General features: G+C 54.1%; 1 protein-coding gene across 1 annotated transcript in view; it reads right to left on the bottom strand.

The window, feature by feature from the left end:
* Nucleotides 1–5,800, bottom strand: part of POU2F2 (POU class 2 homeobox 2) — an 80,113-nt gene extending 74,313 nt beyond the window's left edge. Inside the window, 1 exon segment of the mRNA XM_043899297.1 lies at nucleotides 5,292–5,800. Within this exon segment, the coding sequence (XP_043755232.1) occupies nucleotides 5,292–5,328 (37 nt within the window). The 5' untranslated portion in view covers nucleotides 5,329–5,800.
* Between the last annotated feature and the right edge of the window lie 9,235 nt (nucleotides 5,801–15,035).

Here is a 15,035-nt window from a genome sequence, read left to right as displayed (position 1 = left end):
TTGCGGGCCACAGCCTTCAAGAGTATAGGGTCCTGGGGATGACGACTAAAGTACCGCATTCCAGCTCCTTTGAAGGAGAGTGTGTCCGAACGGACGCCAGGATGAAGGACTCTGTGTGTGTGTATGTGCTCGCATGAGCGCTCACTCACACTCACACACCATTCCATGTTGTCCAAGGCACACTGTCGCGAGATGCACATGGGTGTGCCAGACCACACACGTGATAGCTCCCCAGGACCACAGAGAGACCAAGTCCAAACTTCGCAGAACCGCCATAGAGGGGCCAGAGCACCAAGCGCATCTCTGCTCTAAGGGCCACGCCCCCAGCTGAGGCGCTTCTTCCCCGCTTTCCCTTACCCATCTTTCCGTCCTCCCACTCTGCCCCTTCCTCAGCGCCTGAGGATCCTCAAAGACCCACTTCCCTGTTTAAACCCGCACCTCCCTCCTCCAGATTCCCCAGGACCCAGAAGCTCCCTTTGTGCTCCCGGCACCCCGGAATCTTGTGTAAGCCTGGTTTCACTTCAGAGCCCGTGACAATCGTTTTCAGGTAAGGAGTGATCATGCTACCATCGCCTGACTTCCTCAGGAAACTAACTGTACTTCATTCGGGGGGTGACTCACACCACTCAATAAATGCCTATTGAATTCAGGGACCTGGGATGTGGGGCCATCACCCCCAGCCTCCAGAGCTGGGGAAACTGCCTGTCCCGAGGAGCTAAAGAAGGTGGGGCTATGGTGAGTGAGGGAAGGAGGTCCTGCCTCCCAAGCCCACCGCCGGCTTCCCGGTTGGCTGTGCAGCACGGGGCTCACCAGCAGAGGTTGTGGAGGGGATGGAAGCTCATCAGTAATCCTGCCTTTGAAGAGGCCCAGTGCCAAACTGTCAGCCACAGAGTGGGCTCTCGACCTCTCTCATTTGCTGGCTTTCTCTTCAGGACACAATGCGAAGCCCAGGCCCTCCAAACCCGTGCTGAGACCCATAAGGCATCCATCCACCTGACAGGCCCTGGGATACGGGCCTCTGGACGGACATCTCGGGGGGAGGGAGGAAGGGGGGAAGGGGCTGAGCCAGAGAAAAGGAACGGTGCTGGGACAGCTACTGGAGAGGGACAGACAAACCTCCAGAGACAGGCCAGGCTCGGTACCAGGAGCCCAAAGACCTCAGTCCTAGCACTGCTTGGTTACTCATAGGCTGAGAGAACCGTATGGACCTCAAACCCTCATCCGTGAAAGGGGCACCATTAGGGCTGCCTTATGAGCTAGGTGGATGGAAGGGGCATCATCACCACCGATATTATTATTATTATAATTAGATGAGCAGGTGCTGGGCCCATGGGAATAACAATGAGTACTGTATATTTAGAAGAACAGACCCCAGTCTGAGGAGACCCCCACACCTACTCTCTCCTCGCAACAATTCCCCACACCCAGGATTCTCAACCATTTTGACCCTGAAAAAAATGCTAGAAATTAACCAGAACGTGCTAGATGGGGAAACTGTTTCCTGGTCTGCATAGAAGTCCAAGTAGCCTCTGGCATGCCCATCTGTTTCCCCATCCAGGGTCATGCGCCTACACACTAGGAACACCACCAGGGCTGTGACAGGCTCTACCCAAGGGGTGCTGAGCTTGGGGCCCCTGGTGTGGCTGTCTCATTGGTGGGGGAAGGGCCTCTGGCCTGTGGCCCCTGAATGCAAGGAGCAAGAGTGTGTGAACCAGAATGCAGGTGTCCTGGGGTGACCACTGATGGATCCGCTGGAAAAAAATCTGGCTAGCATGCTGTTAAAGATGTACAAGCTAACCTCCATCACACACTCAGCATGGGTGTGGGTGCACGCGCACACACATACACACTCACACACACACACACTATGGCTGCATTCTTTTCATATCACGGTCCCTGAAACAGACACCCTCCATTTTCCCTGCAAAGACTGACAGAGAGAAGTGAGGGCGACTAAGACCCCCAAGGATGGCACTGCCACCAGCCGGAGGGTGGGCCAGCAGCCTACAGGACTGGGGATCTGGACCTTCCCGATGGACATGGACGGGCCTCTGTCCACCATCACCCAGGAATCAGGAAGGAGACGTGGAATCACATTACCAGCAACTGGAGATGCTGCCCGCGGCCTTGATCTGCTTCCCTCCTGGCCAGCCTGCCACCCCCTGACACGGGACGACGCTTTGTTACCACAGAGGAGCCAGGGAAGGTTTCTGTGGGCTGGCAGACTTCAGGGAGGGGGGAATCTTTTCTTGTTTTGTTTTCTTGAACCCAGCTTCAAGGTTGCTGTGCAAGCATGCTGTTAAGCTCACCCCTACGCCCGCAACCTCTGCGCACATTTCTCATCACTGCACCCGGACTCGGCTTCACAAACCCAGCCTCCCTCTGACCCAGGTCACAGAGACCCAGAGACACCTAAGGAGAATAACCACCACAACAGTAATAACAGTTATGCGTCAACATGGTACTTTCACATATGTGACTTTATTTCACGTGTACTCTCGGGGCACACACCACAGTCAGACCTAGTACCTGCACACAGAGTCTCTATGCCAACCACACTGCCCGTCCAGATGGACGCACCCACTGCCGATGCCGGACCTGGCACACAGACCTGCACACGCGCTGACGGCCGCCTTGCATGGAGCCAGAGAGTGCCTCCCAAGTGCACACACAGCCAGGGCTCCATGAACATCGAGACAAGGGAAGGACCTCACAGGATAAATACCCGCGCCGACTCCCTCCTGCACACACCTCACCCACAATGGGAAGCCCCTGTACTCGGCCCCCCGCTGGACACACGTGTCACGATTCTACCCCCTTTGGTTCTTCACTTTGCCAAGGCTTCTAAGCCCTGCACACAGTCAGTGTGTCCAGCACGCCTCTTGCAATGCACGCAGGCCATGTACACTCGCACACGGCCGCCCTGGTCTGACTGTGCACACCAGCCCCCCCCACTGACGCCACGCTCTCCCTTCCTGCCCTGAGGGAGGGGGCAAATTCCCCTGGCAGGACGGTAAGAGACTAAAATCTACTGAGTTAAGCATCTCATTGGGGTTTTTTTGAAATCCAAGACCTACTCCCGAACTCCGCAGGCCCCAGGATGGAGGGAGAAAGCGGGGAGTGGTTGGCAGGCCAGAGGCTTTCTCTTCAGATCTTTTACCTGGGGCACAAGAGCTCTGAGGACCCTCTCAGATGGACCCCTGCCCCGACTGCCTCCCCTTTCCACTTCCCACTAGCGATTCGTGTCATTCTCTCCTTCGTCCACACCCTTCTCTCTCAGTGGGGCTGAGTCCAGAGCCCTGAGCCCTCACTCAAAGTCTTCCCCTCCCCCTCCCATGGCCCCAGTGAGCATCCACCGGGACTTCTCCATGAGGCCAGGAAAACAAGAGGGTGGCTCGATAGCCCCCCTCCCCAGGGCAGACCCAGGCCCCCAGCTGGGAAAAAAGAGGGTAGGAATAAACAGGGATGTGGAATAGGGGTTAGGCTCTGGTGGGAACTTGGGGGAGTCCTGTCTCTGCACAGAGACCCTTTCCCTGGCATGCTGTTCAGGGCAAATGATACAAAAGTGAAGAATAAATGAAACTGAGGGAGGGGGCAGAAGGGACAGGGCAACAGGGGAAATGAGGGGCAGGGAGGAGGAATGAGAGAAAAGGAGAAAGGGGGAAACGAGAAAGACAGAAAAAGAAAGGGAGGGGTGGAGAAAAGGAAGATGAAAAAAAAGAAAGAAAACCTGAGTGGGTGGGGGACAGCTTTCATGGAGAGAAGGAAGAGACAGAGAAACTGGAAAACAGGAGAAAGAGAAACCAGCAAAGGAGATGGAGAAAAAGGAGCCCGAGGAAGGACACAAGAGGAAGAAAAGAGTAGGGAGCAGAGAAGCAGGAGGAGACAGCCCAGGGGGTTCCCCAAGTTACAGACTTTGCCCAGAGAGCTGAGGGGCGCACCCGGCTCCCCAGCGTCGCTCCCGGGCCCTGGAGCCCCACCACCCACCTCTCGGGCCAGAAACGCCACCACCTCTCAGAATCCCATCCCAGCTGCTCCCCATCTCAGCTCCCACCCTTCCGGCAGTCCGAGGCACCCCGTATCTTGCCCTCATTCCCACCCCCAGCCCTTCCTGCTTCCCCCTGCCCTCTTACCTCTCCCCCCCGCCACGCGCCCTGCTTGCTTGCCAGCTTCAGACAGCATCACCACCAGACATCCTCACCACCATCACACTACAGCGGCCCCCACACCCCTAGCAAAGGGAAAGAGACAACAGGCGGCACCGCCACCAGCCGTGACCCCCTCGCGCCTCATTTTCTCCCCAGTCGCCCCTTCCCCAGATACAGGGTCCAGAATGGGGATCCCGCCCAGCCCGGGGAGCCTGTCCAAAGCGCCCAAGCCGGCCAGGCGCCCATGCCGCCTTGTCTCTCCTCTCTGCGCTCTCTCCTTTTTGTATATGATGGCCCCAGCCGCGGTGTGTTTTATTTTCGTCTTTTTATTGGTGTTATTTTTTCTCCTCTTTTTCTTTATTTTTTGGCCCGGGGGCGGCAGCGATGAAAGCGCCCACCGCCCGGTCTCCTCCACCGGCTCCGGGCAGGTCGCTCTTTCTCTAGTCTGCGATCCTCTGCCTCCCTCCTTTCTCTTCTCTGTCTCCGCTCGGCTCCTCCGTCCTTTCAGCTCCGTCCTCAGCCGACTGCTCTCTCCTCTCTCTACGGCCGCCTCTTCCACGCCTCTCCTTTCCCCTTCTTTCTTGCCCCTTCTCCCCTTTTTTCTCTCCCTCTTCACCTCCTCTTCGTCCCCATTTCTTCCCATCCCTCCCCACCCCCCCACCACGCACATCTCTCCTTCGGTTCCCAAGCTGCCAGACAGTAAGTCGACCCCCACCACACACACACACCTCGCCCCCAAATAATAAAGATACCCAGCCAGGGGGCAAAGCCCCGACGCCGGGCGCCGGGAGGGAGACGAGAGGGCCGGGGCCGCAGCGGCGGCGGGCAGCCGGAGCGCGGTGCGGTGCGAGCGGCGCCCGCCCGGCTCCCGCCCGGAGAGCTCTCTGCAATAGGCCGAGCCGGCTGCATTAAGCTTCTTGCAATCAATAAAGCGCGGGTCAGATTATGCAAAGCGCAGATATTAATATGCAAAGTTTTAAAGATTTTTAAATGGAAGGGCGAGCGCGGCGCGGGCGGGCAGGCAGGGGCTGCGAGGGGAGAGGGAGGAAGGGAGGGCGGGCGGGCGGCGCGCAGGCGAGCTGGGGAGAGGAGGAGGCTGCCCGCCGCCCGCCCGCCCGGCTGCGCCGCGCCGCCTTGCCTTACCGCTGCTCCCATCGGTAGGCGCCGCTGTCTTCGCCATGCGCGTCAGCTGCACGGCTCCGAGGGGATGGCCGAGGAGGAGCCGCCGCCGCCAACGCTACCCCCGCTCCCGCTCCCGCTCCCGCGCCCGCTCGCTGCCTGCTGCTGGCGCTGCTCTGGCCGCTGCTCCTCGCCTGAGCTGCCGGCGCGAGCCCAGGCGCGCGCCATCCCCGGCTCCCACCTTGTCCCCATGGCAACCCCGGGCCCAAGGATGCTCAGAGAGAGAGCGCGAGCGAGAGAGCGAGGGGGGAGAGAGGGAGAGGGAGAGGGCGGGGAGCGCAGGGGACACGGAGGCAGGGAGAAGCCCGAGACTCAGAGACACAGAGACACGCAGAGACACACAGAGACAGGCTGAAACCGAGATGCAGTAACAGAGAGAGGAGAGTGGGGCGGGGAGTCGAGGGGGACACAGAGACAAGAAGCCCACAGAGACCTACAGAGACACACAGAGATACACAGAGACATAGAGAAAGAGACAGAGGGGAAAGGGGGGGCAGGGAAAGAGAGGTGGATGCAAGAGCAGGAAGACACCCTGAGGCTCAGAGATTCACAGAGACACCCTGAGACACAGAGACATCCAGAGACAGAGAAAGGGGGGGGAAGGGAGAGGGAATAAGGCAGGGAGCACAGAGGACTCAGGCAGGGAAAGACTCATAGAGACAAAGAGATGCCCAGAGACAGAGTCACAGAGTCAGAGAGACACAGAGAGACACAGAGACGCACAGAAACATATGAACACAGAGACAGAGAGGGGTGGGAAGCAGGGGGGGACTCAAGGGCAGGGAGAGGCCCGAAGAGCCAGAGACTCAGAGAGACACCAGAGACACAGAACACAGGGAGGAAAGGGGAAGGACGGGCGTACAGGGGATGTGGAGGCAGAGATGCCAGAGACGCAGAGAGACATGGAGACACAGGCATGGATGGGGGGGAGAGAGAAGTGGGGAGAGCAGATGGGAACATGAAAGCAGAGAGAGGCGCTAAGAGAGACACTCAGAGACAAAGAGATAAGGAGAAGAGATCCAGGCAGAGACAAAGCGAGACGAAGAGCCAGAAAAACAGCCGCAAAGAAGCAGACGCACAGACAGCAGATATGAATAGTCATATAGAGACAGAGACACAGATAAGAGAGAGAGACATGCAAGAATCAGAGATAGAAGAAAGAGCCACACTCAGAGAAAGAGGAAGAGGCAGACAGAAGTTGGAGAGATACAGAGATAGGAAGACACACAGAGAGAGACAGGCGTGGAGAGATGGACACAGAGATAAGACAGACATCCAGAGTCAGAGATATGAAGACAGAGCAGAGAGGCAATACCAGAAAGACACTGACAGAGACCGAAAGAAAGAGACAGGGACAGAGACAGAGAGAGGGGGGCAGAGAGAGAGAGGGGCAGGGGGCTAGTGAGATGCAGACAGAAACCAGGATTCTGAGAGGGTACCTAAGAGACAGAAAGACAGAAATGTGCAAAAGGAGACACAGAGACCAAGAAAGAAAAAGGAACAAGAAGAAATACAGGCAGTGAGAGATGGAAAGCAAAGACAGACTGAAAGAGTCAAAGTGGTAATGCAGAGAAACACAGATACAGAGACATACACATAGAGACTGCAAGAGATGGAGGAGACATTAAAGAGACAGAGAGAGATATGGTGGATGGGAACAGACAGATACTGGAACTAGCTCCCCGGTGGGCAGAGATCCATAGAGAGATCCACGACAGAGACACCAAGAGATAAATGGAGAGTCCGAAACAGAGAATGGGAATTGGAAAAGGTGGGGGGCGGGGACAAAGAGACAGAGCCTAGGGAAAGCGGAAAGGTGCAGGCTGGGGTGAGAACAGAGACCAGGAGCGTGGCAAGGTCTAGGGGAGCAGCAAGGGGAGAGAGCAGGCTGGGGAGGGGAGCAAGGAGGGCAGGGTCTGGTCACTGAACACCTCCGGTGTGCGGGACACCGTAAGGCTGGGGAGGTTGAGGAGGAAGGCACCCTGGGCCCTGGGCCAGCCTGCGCACGGTCTGAGGAGGACACGTGTCTGCCGGCCCCGGCCGGTGGGGGCGCTGCGGCGCGGAGAGGAGGACGCCGCTGCGAGTGGTACCCAGGCCGGGAGGCGGTTTGGGGGAGGAGAGCGCGGGCGCGCGCCGCGCGATCTGGGCTCAGCTGCCGCCCGACGCTTTGTTACCCGTCCGGCTGCCCCGCGCGGACCGAATGGGCACACAGGACCCTCGCGTCGGGTGAGTGAGAGAAACAGGAGAATCACCAACTGCCCACGTGTACCGAGAGGGCTCCCGGGACCTACACTGCAAGTGCGTAACAGAAATAAATACAGGAAACACCTACCCCGCGGGCGTACAAAGTAAGTACACGGGACTGCGCAGCGCGCTTAACAGACACGGAACTACCTATGGCCCCCCAAAACCCCGCCCCGTGTGCAGCAGTCTCTTGGGACCCACCCTGTGTGTACAACACAAATAAATGCAAGAAATACCCCCCCGCCGCATACCAAGTAGGTACAGTGACTCTCACAGCCCCTGCATGAGAGACTTAATACCCACTCACAGCAGAGGCCCCCAGGCCCCACACTACCTGTTCAGGACGCAAATACAGAAACTGCGGGCCGCCCTGCACACACGACTAGGCACACAAGACCTACAAGGCATGAGCATCAAGGACAGGGAACCACCTACCAAGCAGCTTATCAGAGCCCACACAGCGTATGCACAGCACACATGAATTCAAGAGTACCGGATGGCCCCAGCCTGTAAAGCAGGCGCAGGGGTCAATGGGCCTCCCTAGTGTGAACATGGTAGACGCCCACAAGCAGGTTTTGGCATCCCACAGCATATCACAAGTTACTATAAGAAACCCCCACTCCACTTGCATACCAAGGCACATGGGTCCCACTGGTAAGAAGGAAACCCCCAAAAAGGGTGTGTGTAATGGCAACATGGGCTTCCCAGGTGGCTCAGTCTTAAAGAATCCCCCTGCCGATCAATGCAGGAGATGCAGGTTCGACCCCTGGGTTGGGAAGATCCCCTGGAGGAGGAAATGGCAATCTTCTCCAGTATTCTTGCCTGGGAAATCCCATGGACAGAGGAGGAGCCTGGACAGCTACAGTCCATGGGGTTGCAAAAGAGTCGGACACAACGGAGCAACTCAACAACAACGACAACACAGGAACTGCCCACCCTGGAAGGAGCAAGGAACACGGACCCTGCAATGAACGTACCCGACTGACCCTGGTGTGTGCACAACGGACAGAGGGCGACTGCTAGAAGGGAGGTTCCAGGCCAGGGCTGGGGCCAAGGACAAGGACGGGCTGTGCTCTGCCTTGCCCCCAGCATCCTAAAAGGATGCACGTGGCGGGGCCTCATCCCTCCCAAGAATGACCAAGTCTGTGATAATTATGTGTATGATGGATATGGGCTTCCCTGGTGGCTCAGATGGTAAAGAATCTGCCTGCCATGCAGGAGATCCGAGTTCGATCCCTGGGCTGGGAAGGTCCCCTGGACTAGTGACTGATGAATACACACTAAAGACACAAGGCCCAGTGTTGAGGACCCAGAAACACGGATCTGTTACGTGGGGACCCTTTCAGATGCTCGCTGGACAGGCTGCTGAGTGGTAAGCTGAGTCATAACCCCTAATTATCCAGAATATCCACCCTAAGCAGAAGCTGACATGCCTCAGCCAGGAGGAGAGCCTTGAGTGCAGGTGGTCCTAAATGCTCTCGAGGGCTCCACCCCATCCTGAGTCATCCCGGTGGTGGGCTGAGGCAGCCACCAGGCACACGCAAAGATGTATGCAGGACACGGCGCACGACGCTGGGGAAATGTGTGCGCATTTTTCTTCTGAAAGAGCCGCAATTCCAAAAGTTCTGGATTCCTCTGAGGAGTGTGTGCATGTGGGTCTGAATGAGGGCCACATCCAGGTACAGATGTGCATGCATGTGGCCCTTCCTGGGTGAGTCAACTTGGATGATTAGGTCTCACCCCTCCTTGGTCTGTTCATTCATATTACAAAAACATGTGTAAAAATAATAGTACCTGGTGTATACTAAATGCACTACATTGTAAGCTGTTGGTACTTGTCATTGTGTCTGTGTATCTGAATGCACCTCTGGACAGAGGCATATGCTCACTAATGCAACGTATCTCTTCATGCATCTGCGGCCACCTTTGTGTGCGAGCGCATGTGTGTGTATCTTTGTGTCTGGGTCACAAGTCTTGGATCTCCCTTATACCCCTGAGGGTAAAGGGGGTTAGATATGGAAAATGGGAGCACAGGGAAAGGGAAGAAAGCTGGGAGAAGGAGGAGGGAAGTGGTACAAGAAGAAGCAGACAGTGGTGGCAGGGGAGGCTTCCCTAGCAGTCTAGTGGTTAGGACTCCACGCTTCCACTGCAGGGGCATGGGTTCAATTCCTGGTTGGGGAACTAAGATTCCCTATGCTGCCCGTCTAGTCAAGGCTATGGTTTTTCCAGTGGTTATGTATGGATGTGAGAGTTGGACTGTAAAGAAAGCTGAGTGCTGAAGAATTGATGCTTTTGAACTGTGGTGTTGGAGAAGACTCTTGAGAGTCCCTTGGACTGCAAGGAGATCCAACCAGTCCATCCTAAAGGAGATCAGTCTTGAGTGTTCATTGGTAGGACTGATTTTGAAGCTGAAACCCCAATACTTTGGCCACCTGATGTGAAGAGCTGACTCATTTGAAAAGACCCAGATGCTGGGAAAGATTGAGGGCAGGCGGAGAAGGGGACAACAGAGGATGAGATGGTTGGATGGCATCACCGACTTGATGGACATGGGTTTGGGTGGACTCCGGGAGTTGGTGACAGACAGGGAGGCCTGGTGTGCTGTGGTTCATGGGGTCACAAAGAGTTGAACATGACTGGGCGACTGAACTGAACTGATGCTACACAGCACAGTCAAAAAAAAGAAGGGAGGGAAAAGAGAAGTGGAAGTGGAATGGGACCTAGGGAAGGAAGGAAGGAGGCCCTGAGGACAGAAGCAGACGGGAGACAGTGGACGAGGAAGGGGGAACACTAGGACAGCAGTTGATGGATGGGAATGGAGGGGAGGCCGAACGAGAAAGGAGGTAAGTGGGACAAACGGGAGACAAGACAGAAGTGAGCAGGCTGAGGGCATCAAGAAGAGAGACACAGACTGGGGAGAGGAGAAAGGAAATGGGAGATGGAGGGAAGAAAGAGAGGGAAGGAAACCAGAGAGATAGAGGTTTTTCTGGCCTGTACAAAATTTAGAGATTCCCCCCACAGTCCCCATGGGAAAATGTTTGAGTGGGGCACAAAGGGGATGGTAGGAAGCAGAAGACAGGAGGAAAGAGAAATTAAATAATGCGGTGCTCCAGGATGGGGCAGCTCAGAGGAGCTCAGAGAGAAGGGCTCCCGGGGCACAGAGAAAGGTACCCAGAGCCAGCCTGAGGTGTGGAGGCAGCTGCAGCAGGCAGGTCCTGGAGATGATGGGAGAAGGAGCTGGCGGACTCAAGGAGGCCCAGGCTCAGTGGTACAGAGGCATCCAAAGACCAGCAGACAGGTGTGGGGAACCAGGAACCAGGCAGAGGGAAGAAGCTTAGAAAGGGGCAAGGAGAGAGAGCCCGCTGGCTTGAAATGGCCAAGGAAGGTGGAGGAGCAGCTGGAGGGCGGTGTGAAGGCATGGACATGACGCTCATAGAGACCCTGGTCTGGGGCAGAAACAGACAAAAAGTACGTGGCTACTGATACACACAGCAGCACAGATGAACCCGAAAAGCAAAGTGAACAAGGATTGTCACAGGAGACTAAATGCAGTAAGATTCCATTTACACAAAATTCTAGACAGAGTGAAACTGTAGTGACAGGAAGGCAGCTCCGTGGTGGAAAAGAGCTTGGACTGGGAAGAGAGACTGTAGCAAAGGGACAGGAGGGAACTTTAGGGGGTCATGAGAAGGTTTGGCATCATGACTGTGGTGGTAGTTACATGACTCTGCCCTGTGTGTGTGAAGACCCATCACACTGTAAACTTAAAATTGGTAAATGTTATTGTCACCCACTCCCGTATTCTTGGGGCTTCCCTGGTGGCTCAGACAGTAAAGAATCTGCCTAAAATTCAGGAGACCAGGGTTTGATCCCTGGGTAGGGAAGATTTCCTGGCAAAGGGAATGGCAGCCCACTCCAATATTCTTGCCTGAGAATTCCATGGATAGAGGAACCCGATAGGCTTTAGTCCAGTCAATGGGGTTGCAAAGAGTTGGACACAACTGAGCGACTAACACTTTATTGTATTTATACTGCAGTAAGACTTCCCAGGCAGTCCAGTGGTCAAAATTCTATGCTTCCATTGCAGGGGACACAGGTTCATCCCCCGGTCAGAGAAGTTCCACATGCCACACAGTGTGGCAAAAAAAAAAACTATACTGCAATAAAGCTGGCCAAAAATACATACATAAACAAAAAATTATGCACCAGAATATCAAGGCTGAAGATAGTGAGAACTGTGCTCTGGAGGAACCAAAAAGACGAAGATGGGGCAGTGAAGGGGGGCTTCCAGGAAGAGGTGATGCCTGAGATAAGACCTTAAGGATGGGGGTGGGGGTAAGACGTTTCCATGGAAGCAGGACTTTCACATGGAAGCAGGTGAGAACTGAAAAAAAGTTCAGTGTGTCTCAAACACAGAATGCAAAGTAGGACTATCAAGTAATGAGGATAGAGAAATTAGAGTCCAGAATGCAAGCCCCATGACCCCCGGTGTGCCAGGCTGAATAAGCCCCACCTGCACCCCCAGAGACCCACTGCATGCAAGACAGAACTGGGAATTAGTAATCTGCCTGCGGCCACCCCACAAAAAAAGGGTTCCTTCCCCTGCCCTTCTGGAACTTCTTCCCTGATCCCTTCACGTGGGAACGTCCCTCCCTACCAGGCAACAGCCCTCGCAGTGGGCCAGCAGCACCCCCCTACTATCTGTGCCCACAGCCCACATCTCTCCGCAAGCTTGCGGGTCCCAGTGGATCCCTCCAACCTGGATTCTGTGTGGCCACTGCCCCCTGGTGGCTGGAGCTGTGCATTACTGAGGATGAAGGGACAGTGTCCAGGCCAGGTCCTCATCTCTGCCCAGTCCAGACCACCCATCAGCGTCGCCCCTCGCAAACCGCCTCCTCCTTGCTAAATCCAACAGGCGCTTTTCAATCCTAGGGGACTTGCCTTCTCTGCAGCACACAACTATCTTTTAAAAATCCTCCTCTTCACATCTAAGAAAGTTCACTCCTTTGGTTTTCCTGCTGTCTGGGCTCTTCTCCCAGAAACTATCTTCTCTCTGCTGGTAACCCCAAATTTGTCCCCAGCTTATCGCTCTCTCCTAAGCTTCAGACCAGATATCAAGCCACCTCCTGGGGGTCCCAAAGGCACCTCAAAATCAACAAGTCCAAGCTGAAATGCCTCTTCCCTATCATGCCCCCACACACACATGCGTGCACACACACACACCTGGATTCCCTCTCCCCATATTAGCACCTCCATGCGATCTGGCAACCAAGTCAAGAAAAATGTCCCCCAGGTCTGACAGCCTCTTCCTCACGCTCATATCCAAATCAGGCTCAAAATCCAATTCGGTTCACTTACCTCCTTAAGATAAACTGAGGGGGCAGGGGAGGGATAGATTGGGAGTTTGGGACTGACATGTACACACTGCCATATTTAAAACAGATAACCAACAGGGATCTACTATATAGCTCAGGGAACACTGTTCAATATTCTACAATAACCTAAATGGGGAAAGAATTTGAAAAAGAATAGATACATGGATATGTGTAACTGAATCACTTTGCTGTACACCTGAAACTAACACAACTAGACTCCAATATAAAATAAATAAACACAATGTAGAAACCAACTGAAAAAAATAGAATAACTTTTAAACAAACATGGGGGCTGAGAGAGGCTCAAGAGGGAGGGGACATATGTGTACTTATGGCTGATTTACCTTGCTGCACAGCAGAAACCAGCACAACATTGTAAAGCAATCATCCTCCAATTAAAAATAAATTTAAAAAGAAGAAAAAGATGAACCATGCAAAAATCACCAATCATCCATCAGCTTTTCCTTACAAATGAGCAGCTTCATAGACTTCAACCTGGTATTTCTCGAATCCGTCTCCCCTGCTCTTCCTTTTCCCGAGTGCCCGGGCTCAGGCCTCCACTCTCCTGCTCAGTCTGGTGCACCACCTCCTACCTGGTCTCCCAGTGTCCAGTCTGACCCTGGGGGTGATCTTTCTACAACATGGCTCTGATGAAACCGCTCCCTGAGTCAAACTCTTCAGGGCTCCCCATTGAAAACAGGACAAAAGCCAACCCCCTTAGCCAGCTTTCCATGACCTTTGCAATATCTGGCTCCTGTCCCCTTCCAGTTCTTACCACGTATCCTATCAACCACAGCAGACCACCACCACTCCTTGAACCTGCCTCCTCTCACCTCTCAGCCTTGGTCCTGAAGTTCCCTGTGACTAGAATGCCCTTCCCGGAGCTTCCCTGGTCCAGTGATTAAGGATCCACCTTGCAGTGCACAGGTCACGGGCCCGATCCCCGGGAACTAAGTTCCCACAGGCTTCGGAGCAACTAAGCCCAAGGGCCGCAAGTACTGAGCCCATGTACCACAACTAGAGTCCGTGCGCCACAATGGAAGATCCTGCATAATGCAACAAAGATCCTACGTGCCACAATTAAGACCCCATGCAGTCAAATATACATGTTTATACACACACACACACACAAAGAAAAAGACCCTGCACACCACAGCTAAGAGAACCCAGATGCCACAACAAAAATCAAAGACCTTTAAAACTAAGATGTGGCAAAGGGTTTCCCTGGTGGTCCAGGGGTTAAGAGTTCACTGGCCAATGCAGGGGACATTGGTTTGATCCCTGGTCTGGGAAGACCCCACATGCCAGAGCAACTGAGCCCACACACCACAACTGCTGAGCCTGTGCTCCTCAACATGAGAAGCCACCGCAGTGAGAAGCCCAAGCACCACACCTAGAGAGCAGCAGAGAGCAGCCCCTGCTCGCCACAACTAGAGAAAACCTGTACGCAGCGATGAAGACCCAGCACGGCCAAAAATAACTAGTTAATTAATTTTTTTTAATATATTAAAAATTATCTGGTGCAGTCAAATAAATATTTTTTTAAAAAAAGCATGTCCTTCCCACTCTTCTCCCCACTGGCTAACCTATTAGACCTGAAGAGCCAGCTCCCATATCCTATGCTACTGTACATCTCCAGTTTATACATTCTTTCATTCAATACACAAGCTGAGGGGCCTATATGTGACTTCCATGGAAGCTGCTAGGGATGCAAAGCAGGAGAGAATATAATTCCTGCCCCCAAGAGCTCAAATTCTTGGGAACTCCCTGGTGGTCCAGTGACTTAAGACTCCGTGTTCCCAAAGCAGGGGACCCAGGTTTGATCCCTGGTCAGGGAACCAGATTCCATGTAATGTAAAAGTTCACATGTTGCAACTAAGACCCAGCTCAGACAAATTAAAAAAATAAATATATTTTTTTAAAGAGTTCAAATTCTCTTCAGTTTTCAAGGGGAAATCGTTCTCCTGAATTGGAGGTGGCGTGAAACTCAGAGAGGCAGTATGAACAACAACAACAACAAAAAGACACATGAAGCAGAGCAGGCCGTGTGCAGGCAGTCAGGGCTATCACTAAAGCACAAGCTGTGAAG

Source organism: Cervus elaphus, chromosome 4, assembly GCF_910594005.1.
Source record: "Cervus elaphus chromosome 4, mCerEla1.1, whole genome shotgun sequence".
NCBI lineage: Eukaryota > Metazoa > Chordata > Mammalia > Artiodactyla > Cervidae > Cervus > Cervus elaphus.
This window is presented reverse-complemented; position numbering and strand designations above follow the sequence as displayed.